This window comes from Lates calcarifer, linkage group LG16_LG22 (genome assembly GCF_001640805.2).
Source record: "Lates calcarifer isolate ASB-BC8 linkage group LG16_LG22, TLL_Latcal_v3, whole genome shotgun sequence".
Classification (NCBI taxonomy): Eukaryota; Metazoa; Chordata; class Actinopteri; family Centropomidae; genus Lates; species Lates calcarifer.
The window spans coordinates 20,184,216-20,206,318 of record NC_066848.1 but is presented as its reverse complement, the minus strand read 5'-3'; the positions used below and the strand labels follow the sequence as shown (position 1 = coordinate 20,206,318).

At 40.9% G+C, this 22,103-nt stretch overlaps 1 protein-coding gene across 2 annotated transcripts in view; it reads right to left on the bottom strand.

Annotated features, from left to right (window-relative positions):
* Window positions 1–22,103, bottom strand: part of slc30a6 (solute carrier family 30 member 6) — a 55,909-nt gene that overhangs the window by 31,220 nt on the left and 2,586 nt on the right. For both annotated transcript variants that reach the window (XM_018660807.2, XM_018660809.2), the window contains exons 3-4: window positions 19,693–19,779; window positions 13,545–13,629 (exon numbers count right to left, since the gene is read on the bottom strand). In XM_018660807.2, the coding sequence (XP_018516323.2) occupies window positions 13,545–13,629; window positions 19,693–19,779 (172 nt within the window). The remainder of the gene's footprint in view (window positions 1–13,544; window positions 13,630–19,692; window positions 19,780–22,103) is intronic.

Genomic DNA, 22,103 nt, shown 5'->3' with positions numbered 1-22,103 from the left:
GCTGACATCACAGTGACCCTGAAACAGACCGGACCAAATCAATACCTGGGCTGAAATTTCCCCTCATTGTGCTTGGATAGGTTTACATATGGACCACAACACACACACACACACACACACACACACACACACACACAGAGAGAGAGAGAGAGAGAGAGAGAGAGAGAGAGAGAGAGAGAGAGAGAGAGAGAGAGAGAGAGAGAGAGAGAGAGAGAGAGAGAGAGAGAGAGAGAGAGAGAGAGAGAGAGAGAGAGAGAGAGAACCTGGTACAATTCTTTTATAAATCTCCTGCTTACAAACACTGACACCCAGAGGACGTGAAGATGTGATACCGGAGCAACAAACAGAGCAGACAGGACATAATTCATCCGTAACACACACTCAGACTGACACACACACACACACACTAAAAAGTGATATGCATGTTAGGACAGAACTACAAAAACACAAAACCTACACAGACACTGACCAAATATGAAAAAAAATCATGCACAAAAGACACACACACATATCAACACATGTACAGACATAAAGACATACACACACACACACACACACACACAGCTGCCCCACAGGGCCTGAACTCAATACCCAGAACAGAATGAGGGATTAAAAATCCTTGTGTTTGTTTTCAGAAAAGATCGATAGAGGGGAGGAGAAGGAAGGAGAGGGGAGGAGAGGGGAGGAGGTTTGTCATACCAATCACTTTGCTTTCGTCTTTTCTTACACAGTTTTCAATTCCTTTTGCTTCATTTTATGTTGACTTTCCCTTTATCTTTCACTGTCTCTTTCTTTCATTCATTCTTCTTTTCATTTCCCCTAAAAGAGCAGCAATGGGAGGAATGATGGAGAGGGTGAAGAAGTGAGGAAGGAAAGAAGGATAGAAGGCAGGAAGGAAAGCATACAGACTTAAATAGGAGGGAAGGAGGAGGAGGTAGGGCGAAGAAAGGAAGCAAGGGTTGGATAGACAGATGAGAGAGGAGAAATACGAGCAGGAGGATGAATATTTAATGCTGTCTGCAGAGGAGCAGCCCAAACACACACACACACACACACACACACACATAGTTGCTTATCACCAGAGTAAAGTAAAAGAAACTTAATTTGCTACAGGGCTACATAATGAATCAAATCCATGAACTCAAACCTCAGTGCTATGTCACCCACATCTGTTTAGCAGGAAGACCTAATACAGCAAATCAAGTGCTCCTAATTTCTACCACAGTCACTCCAGCATGAGAACACTGTAACAAACCAACTAATGAAGTGAAAACAGGAAGAGAAGAAACAAAGTAAAACTACTCTAACATGTGCAAGAGGCTGAAGAACATAGTGAGACCAAGATGTTTAGCAAACCCGATGTGCATAAATCAGACCTGGGGTTGATCCAAACCAGAAGCAAACCAGAAAGAACACCAGCACAATGCTTCATCAATTAAAAATCAGCTGAGCAGCATATAAAACTATTGTCCTAAGAAGGAAAGTCATTGAAAGCAATTTCAACAACACTTTGTTTATGTGCTTCAAATACTAATTTATAGAAAAAAATAATTAATTAGTAATAATTAATAATTAATTTTTGAAGCTAGACTGAGCATAATTTAGACCCGGGGGTGTCTCAGGTCCTCAGACCTGAGTGGACTCTCATTAAGTATTATTTTTGCTGCATGTATGGTTGTTTTTTAAATATTAAATCAAACCAATGCCAGAAAAGGGGAAAGGAGGAATAAAGCACAAGTAATTTGCAATCATACACGGTTGTCATTGAACTTTTAATTATATTATGATTTAATCGAAAATCTTATAAACCCCATATCAGTTATTGGATTTTATCAAGAAAAATCATCCCATCCCTAGCAATGATGGTCAAAAAACTGAATTAAAACAAACAACAGACACAAAGTACAAGTTCCCCAATGCATGCATAAGGACACACAAGCCAACACACAGGCAAAATTCCAGTTTAAAAAAAGTGTCAACAACTGATGCTGATGCTGCAAGGGTGTGACTTGAACAGAGAACAAATATCATGGATATTTGTGACCATGTTGTTCTTTAGGTTTTTTTTTTTTCAAGGTGGTCGATGATCAAACATTTGCAAATTCTAATCATCATTTTGTTGCTGCCTGGCCTTAAACACACTCACACACACACACACACACACACACACACACACACACACACACACACACAGATTCAGGAGCTGGATGTGCTAACCACAGCAAATAGCAGCTTAGTGTCACTGGTTCCGGTAAACAGTAAACTGAGATCCAGAACACACACATACACACACGCGCAGTGTGGGTCGTGGTGTCAGGTCAGCTCTTGTGTGCTGCAGATGTAAACTAAAAGCTTCTATCGAACGCCTCAACTGCTGCGGTGAGGAGGATCCCCAGGGAGGAGGAGGTGGAGGAGAAGGAGGAGGATGGGGGAGGCAGGGGAGGGAGTGAAAGGAGACAGGATGGGGACAGGAGGGTGAGATGAGGAGGAACAGACGGACCTGAGAGCAAAGGATGGAGAATGATATAAGAGGAGGAGGAGAAAGATGAAGAGGGGGCTGGGATCGCTGCCCAGCGCTGACACTGCTGACTACAGAGGAAGAAACATGAGACTGGACCTGAGGGCTACACACACACACACACACACACACGCATTCACAATTACACACCTGACATATACTCACTAAGGGCATGTACACAAAACGAGTGATCACAACACTGTTTATTAATATTAACATGCAAACACACAGCAAACACCCACATAAATAAACACACACACACACACACAAGAGGCGTTTATGCTATAATTTTAACACTTTGTTGATCAGTTTTATCCTGGTATCGTATATACCACAGTGGAAATGAAGTGCATGAAGTAAGTTTTGGGTATAAATGACTGGACTGAATTAAGGGGATCACAGAAGTATACTGAGCCTGTAAAGCCGCAGTTAATAAGATTAGTTAGTCATATCATTTATTGTGTCATGCACACGCAAATGCCCAACCCTTATGGATGTATACAGACTAACACAAGCGTACAACTTCTTACATTTAACATTTAAGTAGCAATATATAACTTCAGTGGCCATCAGTGGTGATTGATTCTGTTGCCCTCCAACTCCAAGCGGTTAAAGTCTATCAATTGCTTGACCAGAGCTCCGACTCATCATCTCATCATCCCACCCACTATACTGAAACATGGCTGAGCGGTGAATATTCCTTATGATCTCTGGCTTCCAAAGCCAGAAGTACTGTCCACTGAAACAAATGCACCAAACTCTGTTTAGAATTCTTGGTATTTCAAAGTTTCCTCACTGGATTTCAGATGAATATTGTTTTTTAATGACTTCTAAGTATTTTTAAATGATCTGCAGTTTGGCACAGTTCTTCCTTGCTTCTGATTCTGGCAGTTTAAGCTGCTGACAGTCACTCAGTAAAGCACTTCTCACGGGAGATGATACCCTCTCACTAAAATTATATAGTGAAAGAACAGGCATTTGGGGCACGAGATGGGAATGACAGAGTATATCATATAATCATCAAAATGATTTTAAAGCTGCTACTTTATGGCAACATATTCTCATAATATTGCAAAATGTGCCACAAAAAGTTCCCTTTCATAAACCACTTTTTTTTTTTTTGCTCTTCCATAATTACACAATTTAACCTTTTCAGAGAGACTTTTTTATCTATGTTATTCAGGTTTGTAACAGTCATCAAGAGACAATCTTTCCTTACACACAGAGAATAATTAGCAATTAGTAATTTTACAGGATGATTTGGAATTAGAGTAATAACTTATTAAAAGCCATCTCCTCCAGCGCTCACTGGAAACAGTAGAAACAAAGCACACTGTATAAGAAAGCATATACACAAAAACAAAAACAACAGACACACATACACACTCCCTGCTGATAACAGCCCACACACACACACACACACACACACACACACACAAATACACACAGCTTGTCATCCTCAGATAAGACAAACAGCTTCTGTCAATATGAAACCAGACCGAAGCCTTGCCACGTCCATTTATGAGGTAAAACAGATTCTCATGTCTCCACGTGGGATTTGAGAGGCAGCTGGCAGTGATATGTTAAACCCTGCCATCCCCATCTTAATGCCCCTCGTGCCCTGACCCTGCCCCCTGCTGATGATAATCAATGTAACATCATCTGTTAAGACAAAACTGCCATTATGAAATGAAGTACTGGCATGTTTAGGGTGATCTTTTTTTTTTTTTTTTTTGGGGGGGGGGGGCGCATTTATCAAGTTTCAGAATAAGAGCAGGCTAGAAATTCTCAGATTGATGCAAACTTGGTTCTAGGCTTAGGAATGAAAGCATTTTATCAACTTTCTTATCCTGGATAAAGGCTTCTATCTTTGCCAATATTTATGGAGCTCCAGAGGCAAACTAATCTTAGCTGTCAAAACTTTGTCACCCCATTCCGTGACTCATAAGCACGCTCCAGGGTCTGTCTGTACATCGTGGTAACTGTTGATCGTGGGTACAAGTGCAACAAAACACACCTCAGACCACATCCAACACTGTCCATTACTAACACAATCGAAGAATGAGCTGGGCAAAAATCACATTCATTTGATTAACTTGAACTTTTTGTTGCCAAACTTAAAAGTTACAAATCGATTCCAAATTTACAGTCTTGTGAACATTTGAGGCGGTCACAAATAACAATATTGGCAAGGATAAATCAAACAGATAATAAACTCTGCATAAAGTCAATTTTGATGATCAGTTACTCATTTTTAAAGCAAAATGTCAGTCATTTGCTTGCTCCAGTTTCAAATATGAGTACTTGGTGCTGATTTATATCATTTCAAAATGTAACGTCTTTGACTTTTTGACATCAAGAGATGTTTTTACCACTAATTTTTTGACATTTTATGGAAAAACTAAATCTGTAATAAAAATGAAAACGATGGTTACTTTCACATGTTTTGCTGTGGAATGTCCCTTTAAACAAAAAGATCCCATGCGAGCAGATTCACAGACATCCTGAGTGTGTTTAGGTGATCGAGTCACACAGTGAGCAAAGCAGATGTGGTGGCTGTTCAGGGAGTACGAGGAACTGATCACACACACACACACACACACACGCAAACACACACATACCCACACACACACGGTTACTGTGAGTGTGTGTCGGCTGTACCAAAGCCCCTGTGGGATGGACTGCTTCACCAGCTGTGTTCTGACACACAGGAACACCGAGGCCCTGGGGACAACACACATACACATGCGCGCATGAACCACACACAAACAAACACACACACGCACACACAGACACAGCTCAGATCACATATGCACACTCAACCATCTCTGGATGAGAAACAAACAAACAAACTAATGGATATGCACACAAACACTGTGCTGACGCAACAGTACAGACAAAAATTTTCAAAAATCAGATGATGATAACCCTTCTTCACATTATTATTATTTTTATCTCACAGTGGAGATTTTAGACATGAAAAATATCATAACAGTGCACACATACAAATCTCCAAACTTCAACACACATTTTTTTCTCTTAAACTGATTCATGAGAAAGAAAGTGAGGAGGAGAACATAGAGGTGGAGAAAAGGAGGAAGAGGAGGAGGAGGTGTGTTTATTCGTCTGTGATGCAGACACTTGACCTGGTTTCTCAGTGCTGCTTTTGGCCGAAACACAGCTGGAGAGCGCACGCACACACACACACACACACACACACACAGAGAACACATACACTCACAGGGATTCACACATGTACACACAGGCAGTTAAATACACAGAAAAATACAATTTACTAGAGGTGGTTGATAATTCACACACAATTCATAACACTTTCATTTTGTGATGATATTGTCATGTTTCTGTTTCATAAAATGTTTAATATTTATTTGTGCTGTTATTTCAGTTTATTTTTGCTTACTAGTTTCACCTCCTCTGACCTCTAAAAGTCAAATGAAACAATCTGGAAAGGAAAAATCACTTGGTTTGACGGCTCACTTCTTGAATTCATGTTAAGGCCAAACCCTGTGATGAGGGGTCACAAGTAGACATAATTTCACACTAGCATTACAAACCAAAATGAGAAGTACTGTGTTCGAGCCTTATTAGTAGTGGAACTATAAATGTGAGGTTTATCCAGAGAGTTAGGCGAGAGTGAATCAGGGTTTATCCTTTGGGGACCGGGAATATTACTTGTAACACTATGAATTTGCTCAGCAGTCAGACAGAATTTACTATCCTATATGGCCTACATGCATTGCAGTGTACTAGTTACAGAGTGCTGCTTGGCTCGCAGCTTCAGTTACAGGAAAGTTCCAGGGGTAACCAAGGAAAAAAAAGAAAGAAAAAAAACAGGTATAAAATATCTTTAAATTAATATTTACATTTTTTATTGTGAATGGCTAAAAGGCATTTCATCCCTCAATTCATCATCATTCCAGAACTGAGGATGCAGCTGACTGATAGCAACAGGGAGTCTCTGGATATGTGGACAGATGATTAGTGAGAAACTGATTATCTTTGTGTCACTTTGCATTACATCAACAACAACTGGGAGCTGACTGAGCCAGTGGCATATGAATGGGACAGTCCAGCCATCATAAAAGTTCTGCTTAAATACAATCTGGATGACTTTAAATGTGAGTGACTGTGTTGCCTGTGTGCTTAATGAACATTCACACCTGCATTCATACAGCTCTTGTTCGATATATATAGCACACTAACACAATTTGGGTTTCAGTTTCATCTTGCCCAAAGATACTTCAGCATACAGACTGGAGGAGCCGCAACATTTTGACTACATATTATTTCAGACCACCATCATTCTTCAATAAACTGCACAGTACAAGACACATCGTCATAATCCTGTCATAATGGGAAAATTCTAGTTCTCATACCAGGAACTAAACATTGACCACCTGGGTGAAATCCAGGAATCCTAACTGTTAGACCATATCAGAACAGTAGAGTAATAATGGTAATAATAAATAATTAGTTTGGAAAAGAAAAGTTCAAACAAATTCAAACTGGCAGGTAATTTGTCCAAACTAATTCAAAGGTAATCCATATACCATGTATTCTATCCATCCTAAAAATGGGGCATTTGACAAGGTTGTACATTAAAGGATAAAAATGCCCTCTGCTGGATTATAAGGAAAACTACTTTAAATGGTCTGATGCACTTGTAGACAAGCAAACAGCGTTCTGAATTGGAATATTTGACACTGGTCATTACAGTTTGAATTTTCCTATATTGAGAAAAATCCTCAAATTTAAACTAAAAAGTGACAGTCCTGACTTAACTTGAGTAAAGCCCAATTGATGAGAGTGGAAAAATTTACAATTTAAGACTCTCATAAATAATTCATCAATAAGATGATTGACAGAAAATTATTTGGAAACAATTTTTACAGTTGTTTAATTAATTTATCAAGAAAAAAACATCAAACATTCAATGGTTGCCGCATGTCAGATGTGAAGTTTGATTTTTATCTGTTTTCTATATTCGTAGAGTAAATTTCTTTAGGTTTTGAACTGCTGAACAAAACAAGGAATTTATAGCCATGGGCTCTGGCAATATACAGTTTTCATCATTTTGTGACATAATGATTAACCAACAAGACAATCAGAAGATTCACCGATATCCAACTACTCTCAAACTAAAACAAGGAGGCTGTGGAGATGGAAGACAGTCCATCCTCCATCAGCAGGGAGGAGACGAGGAGACAGGAGTGTCTGGTCAGGTGAATGACTCTTGGGAGACAGACAGAAGTGAGTGACAGACGAGAGAGAGGTGAGGTCAGGGGAAAGACAGAGCTGAGGTGTGTGTGCTTGAGAGTGTGTGTGTGTGTGTCAGAAAGAGAGAATGGAAGAGATGAGTTTAAGTGACACAAAGAGTTGGGCCGTGTGTGTCGGAGTGGAAAAAAGGAAACGCAGACCGATGGATGGACGGACACAAAGATGCTTAAAATGCCACTGCGTGTGTGTGCGTGTGTTTGTGCAATCGGTCCAGTGAGGCAAAAAGCTGATGTCTTTACTTTGTAAAAGGCTGAAAGCTGATCCAGTTGTTCACTGCACAATTTGATATGGGAGGACCAGCCTGACTGTGCGCACACACACACGCAGAGTAAGTTCTGTAGAATCATCATCAGCTTATGTTTCAGCAACAGTGCAACAACGACTCTGCTTAAACAGCACTTAGACACACACGCGGACACACAACCCAACCTTTATGAGCACAAACGAACAAACAGTGGCGACAGTAGGTGCTGCTTCATGTGTTCAGCCAAGTCAACAAGGGTAGGGCGTAATAGAGGATAGTCATCGCTGAGTCAATTAAAATACAGGATATTTAAACATAGAATCAAATGCAGTGGAACCAAATTCCACTGTACAACATGGTATAGCTTTTATCAAAACAGCACTAATCAATATATTTACACTAACAGCGGATTAAAAATCTAACACGAAAGGTGTTGCTTTTGCTCACCGGCGCATTTGCCATAACACCTTCCTAAGATGATATTACAGCTCATTCCTCTGCCCTCTTCCTTTTAAAAGCAGGGCACGTATCTGTACTCGCACTGTATGGCCGATGACGACTCAGAATATAGTCTACTTGTGAAGCATGGCAGAAAGATCTTTACTCACTTCACGAAACTTTAAAACTCATTTGTCAATCTTGGAAGACACGTGTTAATATTGCATGCACCATGTTCCCTCTATAGTCAGTGGGCTGGAAATAAATGCATAAGTACACATACTGCAATCTGGTCCCATGTTCTCTCTTAACTAACATACACACACACTCACACACAGTGGAAATGAGATCAGGAACAGTGGGTCCAGATAAGCTGCAGTCTGATTCTCTCTTTCAGCAGTTTCACGGGTCGTCTAAGGGTTAACCGCATCACCCCGCCCATCAAGGCATGCATAGATTCTATAGCGCTGCGTGTGTGTGCGTGCGTGCGTGTTTGCAAACAGGCTGACAGCCAAGAAGAGAACATGGGACCAGATTGCAGTGTGTGTATATGTGTATATGTGTGCGTGTGTGTGTGTGTGTGTGTGTGTGTGTGGTATAGTGTGTGTATTTACATGTCTGTTAAGCTGTTAGTCATGAGCTAATGGGGCCAGAGCAGCATGTGTGTGTTTCCATGCATGTGTTCCTGTAGCAGCATACAGGCATGTACAGTATGTACATATGAGGCTTAGTCTGCGTCACTGTGGCTCTAGAACACGGTATTAGACTTGCAAAGGGTGGGGGGTGGTTGGGGTCAACAAGGATGTATGTGTGAGTTTGAGGACAGACTTCCATGCGGCTTATGCTTCATTTAAACTAGAGGCAGAAATGCACTGGAGGCGTTGGATGTACACATTTTCCAGACGCGTCAACCGTTCCAACCGTGAAAACCCGTGAAAAAACGACAGAAGCTGCAATGAATATTGAATTTTAAGCAAAGACTTGGGGACATAACTGTCCACCAAGACATTTTTACATAAATGGAGTAAAAATGTAATACAATTATTACATTCTCAGCAGCGAACAATCATAAAAACTTGCAAAGAGGCAGGACTTAAAGACTAAAACAAATCTCATCCTATAGAAAGCCTTTGGGTACCCAGATGTGTACACCAGTCTGTGAAAAAGGGAAAATTACAATGAACAAAAACTTCTATATACACTAAAGTAAAGGTGCAATAGGCACGACTGCATACAAGGCTAGAATTTAGCAGAAATGTTAAGTTTGTCTCCAGATATATGAAACTTCAGAAAAGGTCAAAGCACAGTCATATAACATGAGTTCTGTATGGAAATAAAGACGTGATTTGACAGGACTTATAATGCTACACACCAGTGAGGTTTTGAACTGGGATAGAACAATATAGTTCATATGAATGATCAGAAGTGAAAGGAAGTGCAGAGGGTGAAGGATGCAGTGTAAGACTCTGACCTTTCCTTGCTATTGGTTAGTCTGCTGGAAAATATGGATTTCAAAATGGCCAAAATTTTGTGACTACATTTGTGTCTGTAGGTGTCAACCTGCAATTAAAATATGTGTACATGCACAGCATTGAGTGTGTGTTTGTGTGCGGCCTCAGTCTAATGAGGTGGAAGACAAACACTGAACGCTCCACATCATCCCGGTCTTTAGCCTTCAGCCAGGGACATGAAGAGATCTCATTGGCCCTGACACAAGCGCGCGCGCACACACATATGCACGCGCACACACACACATGCACACAGCCATACGAAGACATATACCAACACACAGTGATGTAAACACACTGTAGTAAGACTGTCACTGTGTATGATTGACGACTGAGAGAGAGTGAGAATAATGAGTGGGAACCTCGGTTCAGTTTGTTTATGTGCCGGCATATAGCAATATGTGTGTTATCATGGCTGAAGGACCTGACTGTTCAGTAGATACATTAAGCCTAACCTCAAGATGACCACTACCCCAGTGGTCATCTTGAGCTCCAGCTTTTGTGATGCAATATGAACTTTAGGATTATAGCTGTCCACTGGTTTCTTCTCATTCATCCACTTCCATTAAGTATTTCTGATTCCTCCTCCATTCAGGTACATAAAATGAAGCACTGCTACCACCCTCTAGAAATACTCTATGCATCCCATAAACACATTTGTGGGAAAGAATAAACACAGTGATAATTTACCTACCTATTTGCCACTAGTGAAGCTAAGAATGTTAAATCTGTTCTCAGTGAAAAGGTCATGGGGTGAGTGGGTGATAACATCCCTGGGAACTTAGCAGCTATATCTCACGACAGAGCTAAAAATCTCAACTGCGAATCACTTAAAGGAATGACTCTGTTTGGTTTTTCCAGCAAATAAAATACAGAAAAAAGTACATAATCACAATATAAACATTTTATCCAAATCAAATATTGACCTAAAGCATGGTAGATTCATTTTTATCATCTTGAGACATACAGTGTATCATCCTATCGCCCAGCACTAACAGATATTCTAGAGAACAACTTAAGTGGTAAAGCCCTGATTTACTGACATGCAAAATATACTCAGTGGGTTTGCCATGCCACCCCAAATTCCACAGATTTACCCACACAATCAGTTGATGTTTGTATTTGAGGGCACGAACAGACAAAAGTTAGGGAGTGTATCTTTATGTAATATAAACAAATAAACCTATAAGGATCATTTACATGTGAGAAATGAAAGCCTTTATTCTGAGGAATGGCTCTTTTTGGCATGTTAAATATTGATGTGCTAAAGTGTAAAAGCAATCTATGACTTGTAATATACTGCAAAAAAAGTTTCAACTTGCAATGCATCTTTCTTTATAATCACAGCATCATTGTAACTCCAGCTGTCAGATAAACGTGGTGAAGTATACATGTAGTAAAGAAGCAGATGGACTTAGTTACTTCCAGTCTGAATGTCTGAATGCTTGGTTTGCTGATCCTGTGAGCGGAGGAGACTTTAAACATGAGGAGGAATCTGACTGACAGTATTGAGACCGGGCCGCTGTCTGCTCCCGTTGTTCTTATCGGGGCCGAGTATCGACGGCGGTGTCGCCTTCCCCCGTTTGTTCGATACCTCTGTCCTCCGCTTCCTGTCTGCACGACACCCGACGCCACTGCTCAGTGTGTGCGTGTGTGAGTCTTATGCTGCAGTATTTGCAGGCAGAGCGGGTGAGCAGGGGTAAGGTTGCATGTTGTTCTTTTCATGGCAGCATTTTCCTGTGTGATGGAATCCCTGAGAGGATTTGATGTTGGTGGCAGACATGAGCTTCGCTGACCATTAATACTCACTGCACAGTTCCGCACATCATGAGAGAGACAGGTACAGAGACAGGGTGCAACACTCAAATGTGTGCATGTTTACAGTCGAGTTAATTTCTGACCTCACTGACCTCTGTTTTCACTACTACAGCTTGACCTTCATCACAACCTAAATCAAACCTGACACAACATTTAACTACTGATCTTAAACTGTTTCTGATGAGGCCTACAAAATAAATTACTTACTTCCTCTTTTATCCCCTGGCCGCGCTCACCTGCGAACACTTCTCCCTGCACCTAAGTCTGAACTTGTCCTTGTTAGGATGTGTGTGCGTGTGTGTGTGTGTGTGTGTGTTTCAGTGTGTGTGTCTTTTAGTGTCCTAAATATAAGCTTGTCACATCGTCCAGAGCGAAGCCAGTGGACAGCTCAGCTGAGGCAGAGAAATGGTTTTAAGTGCTGCTGCTCTGCTCGCACAGCCCACTGGATAACACACACACACACACACACACACACACACACACACACACACACACACACACACACACACGCTCTCTCTTGCAGTTAACACCAACACTGATATTTATGGAAGCTAGTGACAACCGATATTTCATGCATATATTCCAAATTTTTAAAGCCCCCAAACTGTCAGCGCTTAATGTTTTCCAGTACAGAAGAGAATCTTCTGCAACAGTATTTAAACACATCGCACAACATTAAAACTCTCCACCAGGATAATAACCACAGCAGATTACTCATCATCATAAAATAATGAGAAATCAGTCACTGCAGGTTCACTGTAGACAGCAAAGAGAGGACGGCGAACAGGACTGTGTGAAAATTTCTCAAAAGAGGCAGTCAAAGCCCAAAAACTGAATTTTATCTGGTAACAAATCTGCAGTATTAGTGGATGGTGCACTTCACAGTTGGCCTGTACGTGACAAACTATTCAAGAACAGTGGAAAGACATTTTGAAGTGGACAAGACATTTAAGATTGCAGACTGGCATTTCACTCAGTCAGCATAATGTTTAATTGATTAAAATAAATGTTGCTGTCTTCACTTCCCAATAAATTTGTCTTACTTGTGGTTTGTTCCAACCTGTCTGACAATTCTTTAAACGCTCTCTTTCAGATGTTATCTGCCTGGTCAGCCATGCACTGCTGTGATATTTGGAGGGGGAAAAAAAAGTGCTTGTCAATATGACAGATGCGTTCTCCATGTTGTAGCGCCGGCGGGTAAAAACAGACGCTGTGAAGGACTCTGTTTCTTCAACATGCCCTTTAAAGTGCCAGATTTTGACTGAGGTGACCCTTCCCCACCCCCGCCCTCAAACACACAATTACACACACACAGCAGCGGTAGTAGCAGGATCAGTCTGAGCCCCTGTGGTGACACGACACTGCTAACACACTTCCTAAAGACTTGTTCACAGTGTGTGTGCTTAGAGCTGCAGCGCGCACGCACAGGAGCACGCACTCCCGCTCCTGTGTGCATGCGTATTAGAGTGTGTACCTGTCAATCTGTGTTTACTGTGTGTAGACAGGTATCTCCGCCTGTTAACGTCTGCGTCCGAGTCTCAAAGAGTGTGTTTTTTTTTCTTTGTGCGTGTGACGCTGTCAATCTGCGTACATCTGTCTGTGTGTGTGTGTGTGTGTGTCAGTTTGCATGTGTCTATCTGCATCTCCCTCTGTCACTATGTTTGTTTCATTTGTGGGTATGAGTCTGTCAGAGTGTGCGTGTGTGTGTGTGTGTGCTCACCCATGCTGTTGGTGGAGCTGCACCACATCAGCAGACAGCCGGTACACAGCAGGTTGAGTGATCCGAACAGCAGGATCCTCCATGACTGAAAACGACAACAAACAAACAAAATAACTGTTAAAGAACAATAACACAAAGGCCAGAGTGTCCCAACCTTTGGACCGAGGCCAAACACAGCATCTGTCATATTGATAAGCGCATTTAGTTTTTTTTTTTCTTTTTTTATCATGCACAAAAGCTGATGGGGGATATAACATTTTTGTACATGATGTTTTCATCAGAACACAGAAAACAAAAATATTGTTAGCTGTAAGGATTCAGGAGAACGGAAGACAAAATCACAAGCACAACTTTTTGCTAAGCACCTGACAGAGATCATTCTACATGGATGATATTACCAGCCCCTGTGGTGTCAATATGACAGATGTGTTCTCCAGCAAATCTTAGATTATCACAGGTATATCAGTGTCGGTGTATACATTGGCTGAGAGCAAATAACAAAATAACATGTCAGTAGAGAATTTGCAGAGATATCTTTGAAGACAGTACAGAACAGTATACAGAAACAGTATAATGACTGCATTGTTTGTCCACCAGAGGGCACTGACAACTTTTTTTTTACACTTTAAAAGGCCTCCTAAGTATGATGCCGAGTTGTTTTAAAAACGTAACTAACTCATACATTTTGATATTGGCGTGAACCCAGAAACTGTCCAGTTTCACATTCCTGCGTGTCCATTCATACAACACAACTGCAAACTGACACCTGGGTACTGAAAGCAGACCACAAAATTTTTTTAATGGAACCTGGAAGGGAGCTAAAGCCTAATTTAAAGCCTTGACTAGGTTCAAAACCCAGAGAAGGACCGTAAATGACTAGTCAATGGAACACTATGAGGTGAAGCTGCATTCAGTAAGAGAAAACTTTTTTTTAAAAAGTCAAAAATCAAAGCTGCAGAAGTTACTCTGACTTTTAAGTCTGAGCATATCTGCAACAACTGACAGATTCACTGATTAAGTTGACTGGCAGAAAATGTAACTATACTGACAATTAATTGTCATTTTTCAAGCAAAAAAGTTCAATCATTCTGTGGTTCAAACTAACCAAATTGAGAAAATAATCTGCTAATTAACTGATGATGACAATAATTACTAGATGCAGCTCAAGTTCCAAGTACACTGGATCCTACACTTCCCATCAACAGTGTCTTTTCTTGGACCCATTTTCACACACCATGCCTCCAGTTTGTGATGCAGGGTTTCTGGTGTCCACAGGCCCAAACATAATTACCCTGATGACAGAAAGCTCCTCCAGAGCCACAGAAGACATTATACAACTGTTTTCACAAGCTGAGTAGCACTCCTCCTGAACAGGGCTTCCCTGACTGTCAGTCAGTGTCCTGTGTCAGACACGCTGGCAGGTGACCAGCCGCTGTCTAATCTAAATCCAAACCTACAACCCAACTGGGAGCTGCTGGGTTTTGGCTGCTGGATGAAGAGTGAGCTTCCTGCCCTGCGGTCGACCTGCTCTGCCGGCGATTTGGGTGAGTTCTCTGACTGAACGAGGCCTGGTTGTGTGGCCTAACATGTTCACCACAGTCTGAATCACTTCATCACAGAAATACCAGCTCAGGGGAAGGTCACATTCAGAGCACGTGAGAGCACAAAACAGGCTTGGTGCTTTTAAAGAGCAGCTCTGCTCATCAGTAATATCTGTGGGACTAATTATTTATTTTAGATCTTAATATTCTAAATACCAAGATAGTCAACAAAGCTTAAATACTGAAAATTAACTATTAAAGAAAGTTTATCACTAGTCTACACAAAAAAGAAAAAAAAAATCTACAGAAACCTACATAATTTTAAAAATACTGTACAATGTAGGGGACAAAGTCTGCATCTACCGTAATTAACCAGCTAGCATGCTAAATGATCCACATTAACGGGCGACAGGTGCATGCTGGGTCTGATTGAAATGCCCCTGGTGGATCATTTAGCTTTTTATGGGCGTGCATTGTCTTTCTGCTGTTTTGGATAATCCCTGTCAACGATTTAAACAGCTGAGCGCTCAAACCTACGAGCTGAAAAGTACACTATACATTGTGTAAAATGCGTGTTTGTGTTTGTAGCTCGGTGAATACTTTGGGATGGTACAACAAGGTCACCTGAGACCTCGGTCATTACACAACCTCAGCAAGTCATTTGTCAGTAGAACACAAACATAGGTTGTTTAAGTGTTAGCCAAATAACCAAGGCTGCCATTTATATGTTGAGGTCAGTCTCACAAAGACCAGTTAATTTTGCTTCATACAATCTGCATCTGAGCCCATTCAGCACTGTTCTTACTCCATCTGACTGGGTGTAGATTCAGCAGAATTTTCAATGAAGAAGAAAAAAAAATAAAACTTGAGTCTAAACTTGCCCTCTGAGCAGAGAGAGTGTGTTTGTGTGTGTTCGGAAGGAGAAGAAAAAAAGAAATGGAACAAGGGAACGAATATGTGTAAGTGTGTGTGTGTGTGTGTGTGTGTGTGTCCTGGCCTGTCACTTCGTGTTGGAGTCATATGCCGTGGTGGGGAGCGCCGAGTGCTGTGAAATCTACAATTACTGTGGTGTGCTGTGTTATGACAGCACTAGGGCGTCTGGTGACAGCACTAGCCAGCGACAGGCATGGGAGACCCACAGAGTGTGTGTGTGTGTGTGTGTGTGTGTGTGCATGCGTGCATGTGACTGTGTGTGCAAACAGAGAGACAGCACTCGTCCCAAAACATTGCCAACCCCCCCCCACCCCCTTCACAGACACACATACACGCACAGCGCCTGGAGGAGAGTGCATGGTTGTTGAATTGCGACACTCTGCTGCCCCCAACTGTCCGTCAACAGCGCCGTCGAGCTGTCCGGCGGCATAACGGCGTGCCAGCATATTGAGGTTACATGTGACATTGGAGTGACAGAGCTCCCGTACAGCAGCTCAGTCACCAGGTACTGTATTAAATAAGGGGCCCCCGCTGATGCCTGGCCTGATTACATCATTGTCAAGCGCCATGCCAAGCTGCCGCATCATCGGGCAGCGCCGGGCAAATGTGTGTCATCATGGTGAGCAGAGGCGTGACTCATATTACCCTCTGAAGAAGAGGGGATAGCAAGAAGGAGAGGACAGTTTCACCACAGTGAGCCGTGCGGGCAGGATTTGTGGGATTTTTTTTAACCCAACTGAAACCTGAAGCACGCCGCTGCCACCGCAACCCGCCAAGGCTCGCTTCCGGTGGCAATGAAAACACAAAGAACGTCCTCTCCCACTCTTTGTCTACTCAGATTGGAGCCATCAGGGCTCTGTGTCTCCAGGGTGGCCGTGTTCTTCTCTCAAAATAAACCTACTTACATAATGAATCAGCGGCAGCAGTGGCGGCGGCCTGTTAACATGGGCAGTGGAGTTTTCCGACTCGGTTGCTGGAGCAGAGACGAGATGACGCCTGGTCCTCTCACTCTCCTGTCCTCCAGTCATGTCTTTCCTCTGCTAATGGCCTGATGTCCCTGTTCTGTTTTATTAGGACATTTTGTCACTGCAACAGTGGCTGATGAGCTCAAGTATCAATGTCCAGAACTATAAACATAAACTGTACAATGAACATGCTGAATAAAGTCCATCAAAATTACACTGAAAATATGTTTTTCTGTCAATTAATCCCCTAAACATCACAGTCTCAGCAGTGTGCTTCCATTTTAAGTTTAAATAACTTAAAAACACACCCAAACTAGTTAGTTCTGCAAAATATATAATCTCTTTGATATGTTGTGGGATACTCAGAAATGTTATCACAGAGAACATTAATTAAAGCACTTCCAGAAATAAAAAAGTTTTTCAAGTTAAAATCTACTAGTTGTTGACAGTTGTACCATGTCTTCTCTGGTTCTTAAGGAGGTTTGTCAAGCAACAAAGGGTCAAATGAAGAGTCACTACTGAGGTGTATTATGGGAGATGTAGGACCTAGTGTTTTTGGAGCTTGAGCTCTGCTGGGAACTAAATAAAAAGTCAGGATATTTCTGTTGCAACTGCTTCAACTTCGACTACATCTTTCCTTGACATCTTTAAGTCCCCCCCCCCCCCCAACTGATAATAGGCATTAATTTGTATTTATGTACAGAGTTACAAAATTGGGGAAATCTGGCACATTATGTCTGAATGTCCAAATATGAATAGATTTATTGCCCAGTCTTTCTAGTAGAGGGCGACGAGGGAGGGATGATCTTTTTTTTTTTAATTCATGATGTAATAGCTTGATGTGTTCTGAAGTTTCCTCTATTAATTGATGACAAAAGTAGTTATGTTCAAAATAAAGCTCAGGGAAAAATTCTAATTCTGCTTGTTTTCACACCTCCACACACCTGACAAATCACTGTGTGGCAAAAACTGTTGAACCCCAAATTGTGACGTGGGAAAGGTGTGTGGGGACGTGGTTTCCAAAACCATTCAACAAACAAAAAAACAAGCACTTTGTTTAAGGCATACTGAAGCCCTCATAACGGTTTAAATGTTTTTGCAGAGGCTTTTCAATCTGAGGGAAAAGACGGACTACATCCACCATTTTTGGCATTAAAATGTCCAGAGTTAACCACAAAATATCAGCTATCCATGTACACCTATAACACCTTTATCAACCCGTAAAAACTCCTACATCGGTCAAACAGTACCTGAAACCAGATGTTGACAAGACTCACTTTTATTTCACAACACAAAAGGTAACAGGAGACGTGAGGCGAGGGCGATGAGGCGCTGAGGAAGCACATCTCAGCTTTCACCGGTTTGAACTATGTTTGGTCCCTAAGCTGTGTACAACACCATGTAATCCAATCCAAGGCTCTATGGGGAAGCAAGACCCCCTGCCAGCGTGTGGTCAAAGTGGATTATAGCACAATAATGCTGACACACACACACACACGTGCGCGCAAAACAATAATGTCTGAGCTCCTTTCACGTTCATTATCATGTCTCCAGTGTTTTCTCTGTAATTTTTGCATCCCAGTGTGACTCTACATCTGTCCCTGTTTTGACGCATTACCACGTTTTTTTCCATGTACTCTAATTTTAGGGGAAAAAATGATTTAGAAAATCATTCCAAGCATTGCAACTAAGCATGTTTTTCTGGGTGAAAAATTAGGACAAACTCTATTGTTGTTCCCTCTTCGTAGCTTTGAGTTTAGTGTTGATGCTGAGGTAATTTATGTTATGTTATCAGATCACAGCCTACAGTAACAGCAGTAGCTTTTTTGGCATTTAAATCATTATAACCTACTGCTAGAAAACTGACCACCTACTAAATGCAGTGGAACCAGTCAACATTTGCATAATTTTGAAAACGACCAGGAGTTGTCTGGTGCCTAACCAGACCAGAGGGCAGCAGACAGGCAAACAAAGCATGAGTGGCTCTCAAGTGCAAAATTAATCAGTATGGTGCATCTATTAATGGCTGGACAGAATATGTAAGGTCAGAAGTGGGAAATGTATAAATGGCTGCTTATAAGTACTAAGAGCTTTTAACTGTACATGTTTTATGGCTAACATTACTAAATGGTGTCACAGTTTAACCAAGAAAGTGCCTCATTAAACATAAACCATCATTGAGTAGTTGAACAGAATCATTTGAGTGTTTGGCTTAGTAAAGTGGCTCCAAAACTTGTGGCATTCATTAGCCATCAAGCAGCAACTTTAACCAGCCACACCAAGTATACAGAATATACAGGAATGAAGACTACAGTGGGAAGCAGGTCAATCTGCCAGACAAAGTGAAACTGCGTTCAGCTGATGGTATTTTACTCTGAGGACATCATCCCTGCTGCTTTCACTGGAACATGGTGACCTACTAGGGAAACAGGATTACTGGAGGTGTTTGGGTTTGACTCTGTGTATGAGACATAGACTCTAACCAGCTTAAAGTATAATGGGGTTATAAAGTAAGGATTCTCCAAACACTAACTACTGACCAAAAATAGGTTTGGATAATACAGACCAGGCAGATGTGGCTGAATGGAGCCAAAAACACCAGAGATACAAACATTACATCTGATTTCAGGAAAAAAAACAAGAAGTGTGAAATTTAGCTTTTACTTTACAGTTCATCACACACACACACAGCCACACACACACACTTACCCGTCTATCTGAGGCAACCAGCCTGAATTCTTGCAGGAGTTTCCCAAAAATGGATCTGTGTGTCTTCCTGAATGGATGGATGGTACCCTGCAAATTAAAACATATATAATATTTAATAATTACCAAGACTGACTAATTTTTAAATGTGGTATTTAAATTAATCTAGGTACATTCAGGTTCATCAAGTCTGTGACGGAAAGGCAGAGTGGGAAGCAAAGCTTGAACTACACCACCACCAAGTGGTGTGTTTGTGCATAGCACCTTCAACTAAACAGGATGTTTTTGGGTTTTTTATTTGAGAACTCCAGCTTTAAGAGCTGTCAGACAAAGATTAAATAGCAACCTAACATAAATGCAGATTAAGACTATTTAATCTAAATGGAAACCTTACAAAAGACAAATACATTTTTTTAAACATGTACACGTGAATAAAGCTGTTAAATTAGCTCCAAACTTTAGCAAATGCTGGGAATAAATTACAAGACCTGTAACATCACTGGCTGCAGCCAGACATACTGTGGTCTCAAGTCCAGTTAGTCTACAGTTTCTGTTGTGAATGTCACTGACACAATCCAGACAAGAAGTTTGGTAACAAGAAATTACCATCCTAAAACCTTTACACCACAAGATGTGGTAACTGTCACTCAGAAATCAGCCAAGACCCAACTAAGAGTCATATCTGGCTTTTATGTTTATCTAGTTTTTGTTCAGACTGATGGTTGGCTTCATCTCTAGTGTTCATTCAAGCTCACAACACATAAGTATGACCACCTACAGCTGGGTGATTAAACAACATGAGTGGAACCGACGAGAGGCACCAAAGTAAGAGTACCTTTGAAGCGACAGATTAAGGCCGGTACCAACAAAGATGGGAAACACAACCAATCTTTTCAATCACCTGAAAAGCTTTCATCACAGCAACCACACTGAGAAACAAAAATCTGTTGTGTCATCTTTGCAGCCATTGCCCCATATGAAAAGCGATCGAAAAGAAGCGTGGTCATAACAATCTAATTTGCACTTCTACAAAGAAGGCCTGTCAAAGAAGTCTGTGATCATGTCAGTCAAAGGTTTTTGTTTTATTTACATTTTTTGATAAATTACCATGCAAGTTAATTTTTAATGTTTAGTTAAGGCAGATCTATCTAAGGCAGATAAAACATTAAATGTTTATATTGCAAATTATTATTCTGTTTTTGTTAATAAATTGAAATCAAAGTTTATCTAATGAGCCCAATGGCTTCTTTAGGCTTATCAGGATACTCTTCAAACGTACATATATTGTGATAAATATTGATATCAGTCAATATGGGGAAAAAAATCATGATCATATTTTTTGCTATATTACCAAACCCTATGACCAACACACTAGACTTGTTTGTTGCTCATCTGCACCCGTCTATGTTCTTTTGGATTCTGGGGTTGCTTACTCGGGATGTTCGTTAGGACTGTTCTTACTCTTGACAAACTGCAGCACAGGTCCAGGACTTTTATTTTTGGGCATCTCTGTAATTATTTCTGGATGTTTTCATTGTAACTAGGAAAAGTAAACTGAACTGAAGGTAGAAAAGTTGCTAACTCGTGGTTACATACACAGTTTCGCACTGCTCTTGTTGTTGTTGTTGTTTTAATCCTCACTCAATTCAGCCACACCAACAATCAATACTCTGACAAAGAGGTTTGTTTGTATAGCGACTTTCATCAACCAGGAACCTAAAGGTGCATTATATAATACAAACATTGGCAGCTTGGAAGCTTTAACATGAAGCAGAGCCTGTTTACTCAGTAATTCCACCTTTCATGCCAAAGCTACAACTTTTCAACAGCCAGTCATGCAACATCTACCTGACAGTGGTTATAACAGAGTAGCTGCCAACCACCAGTGGAGGTCATGACAGAAATCACGTTTACATCACAGGTTGTTGCAGACAGAGTTATCTAACCAATTACAACATTGAATCATTTTAAGACACTGCCTGAGTTTCTTCTTTTCTAAGAAATACAAGAGATCCAGTAGTTTCATATCAGTAGATAACACTACACATACACAAAGACTGATCTGGTAGAGATGTGATATCAGGCTGAGATGTGAGAGTTATACTGTATATAATCAACATATAATCATATGTATGGCTGCAACAAATGACTGTTTTCATATTGATTCATCTGCCGATTATATCTTATTTTGCTTTACTATAATGTGAGACAAGAAAAAGCAGTGAATTCCCACATTTAACAACATAAAAACATTAAATTGGCTTGAGAAGGGAGTTAAACAATTAATTGACTATTAAAACCGTTTATTTTCTATCAGCTTATCATATCTGTGTGAGCACAGGACTCAAAACTCAGTACTGCTCTTATATGAGACATACAAACCATTGTAGTCATCTTCATTTAGACTGCTGTAA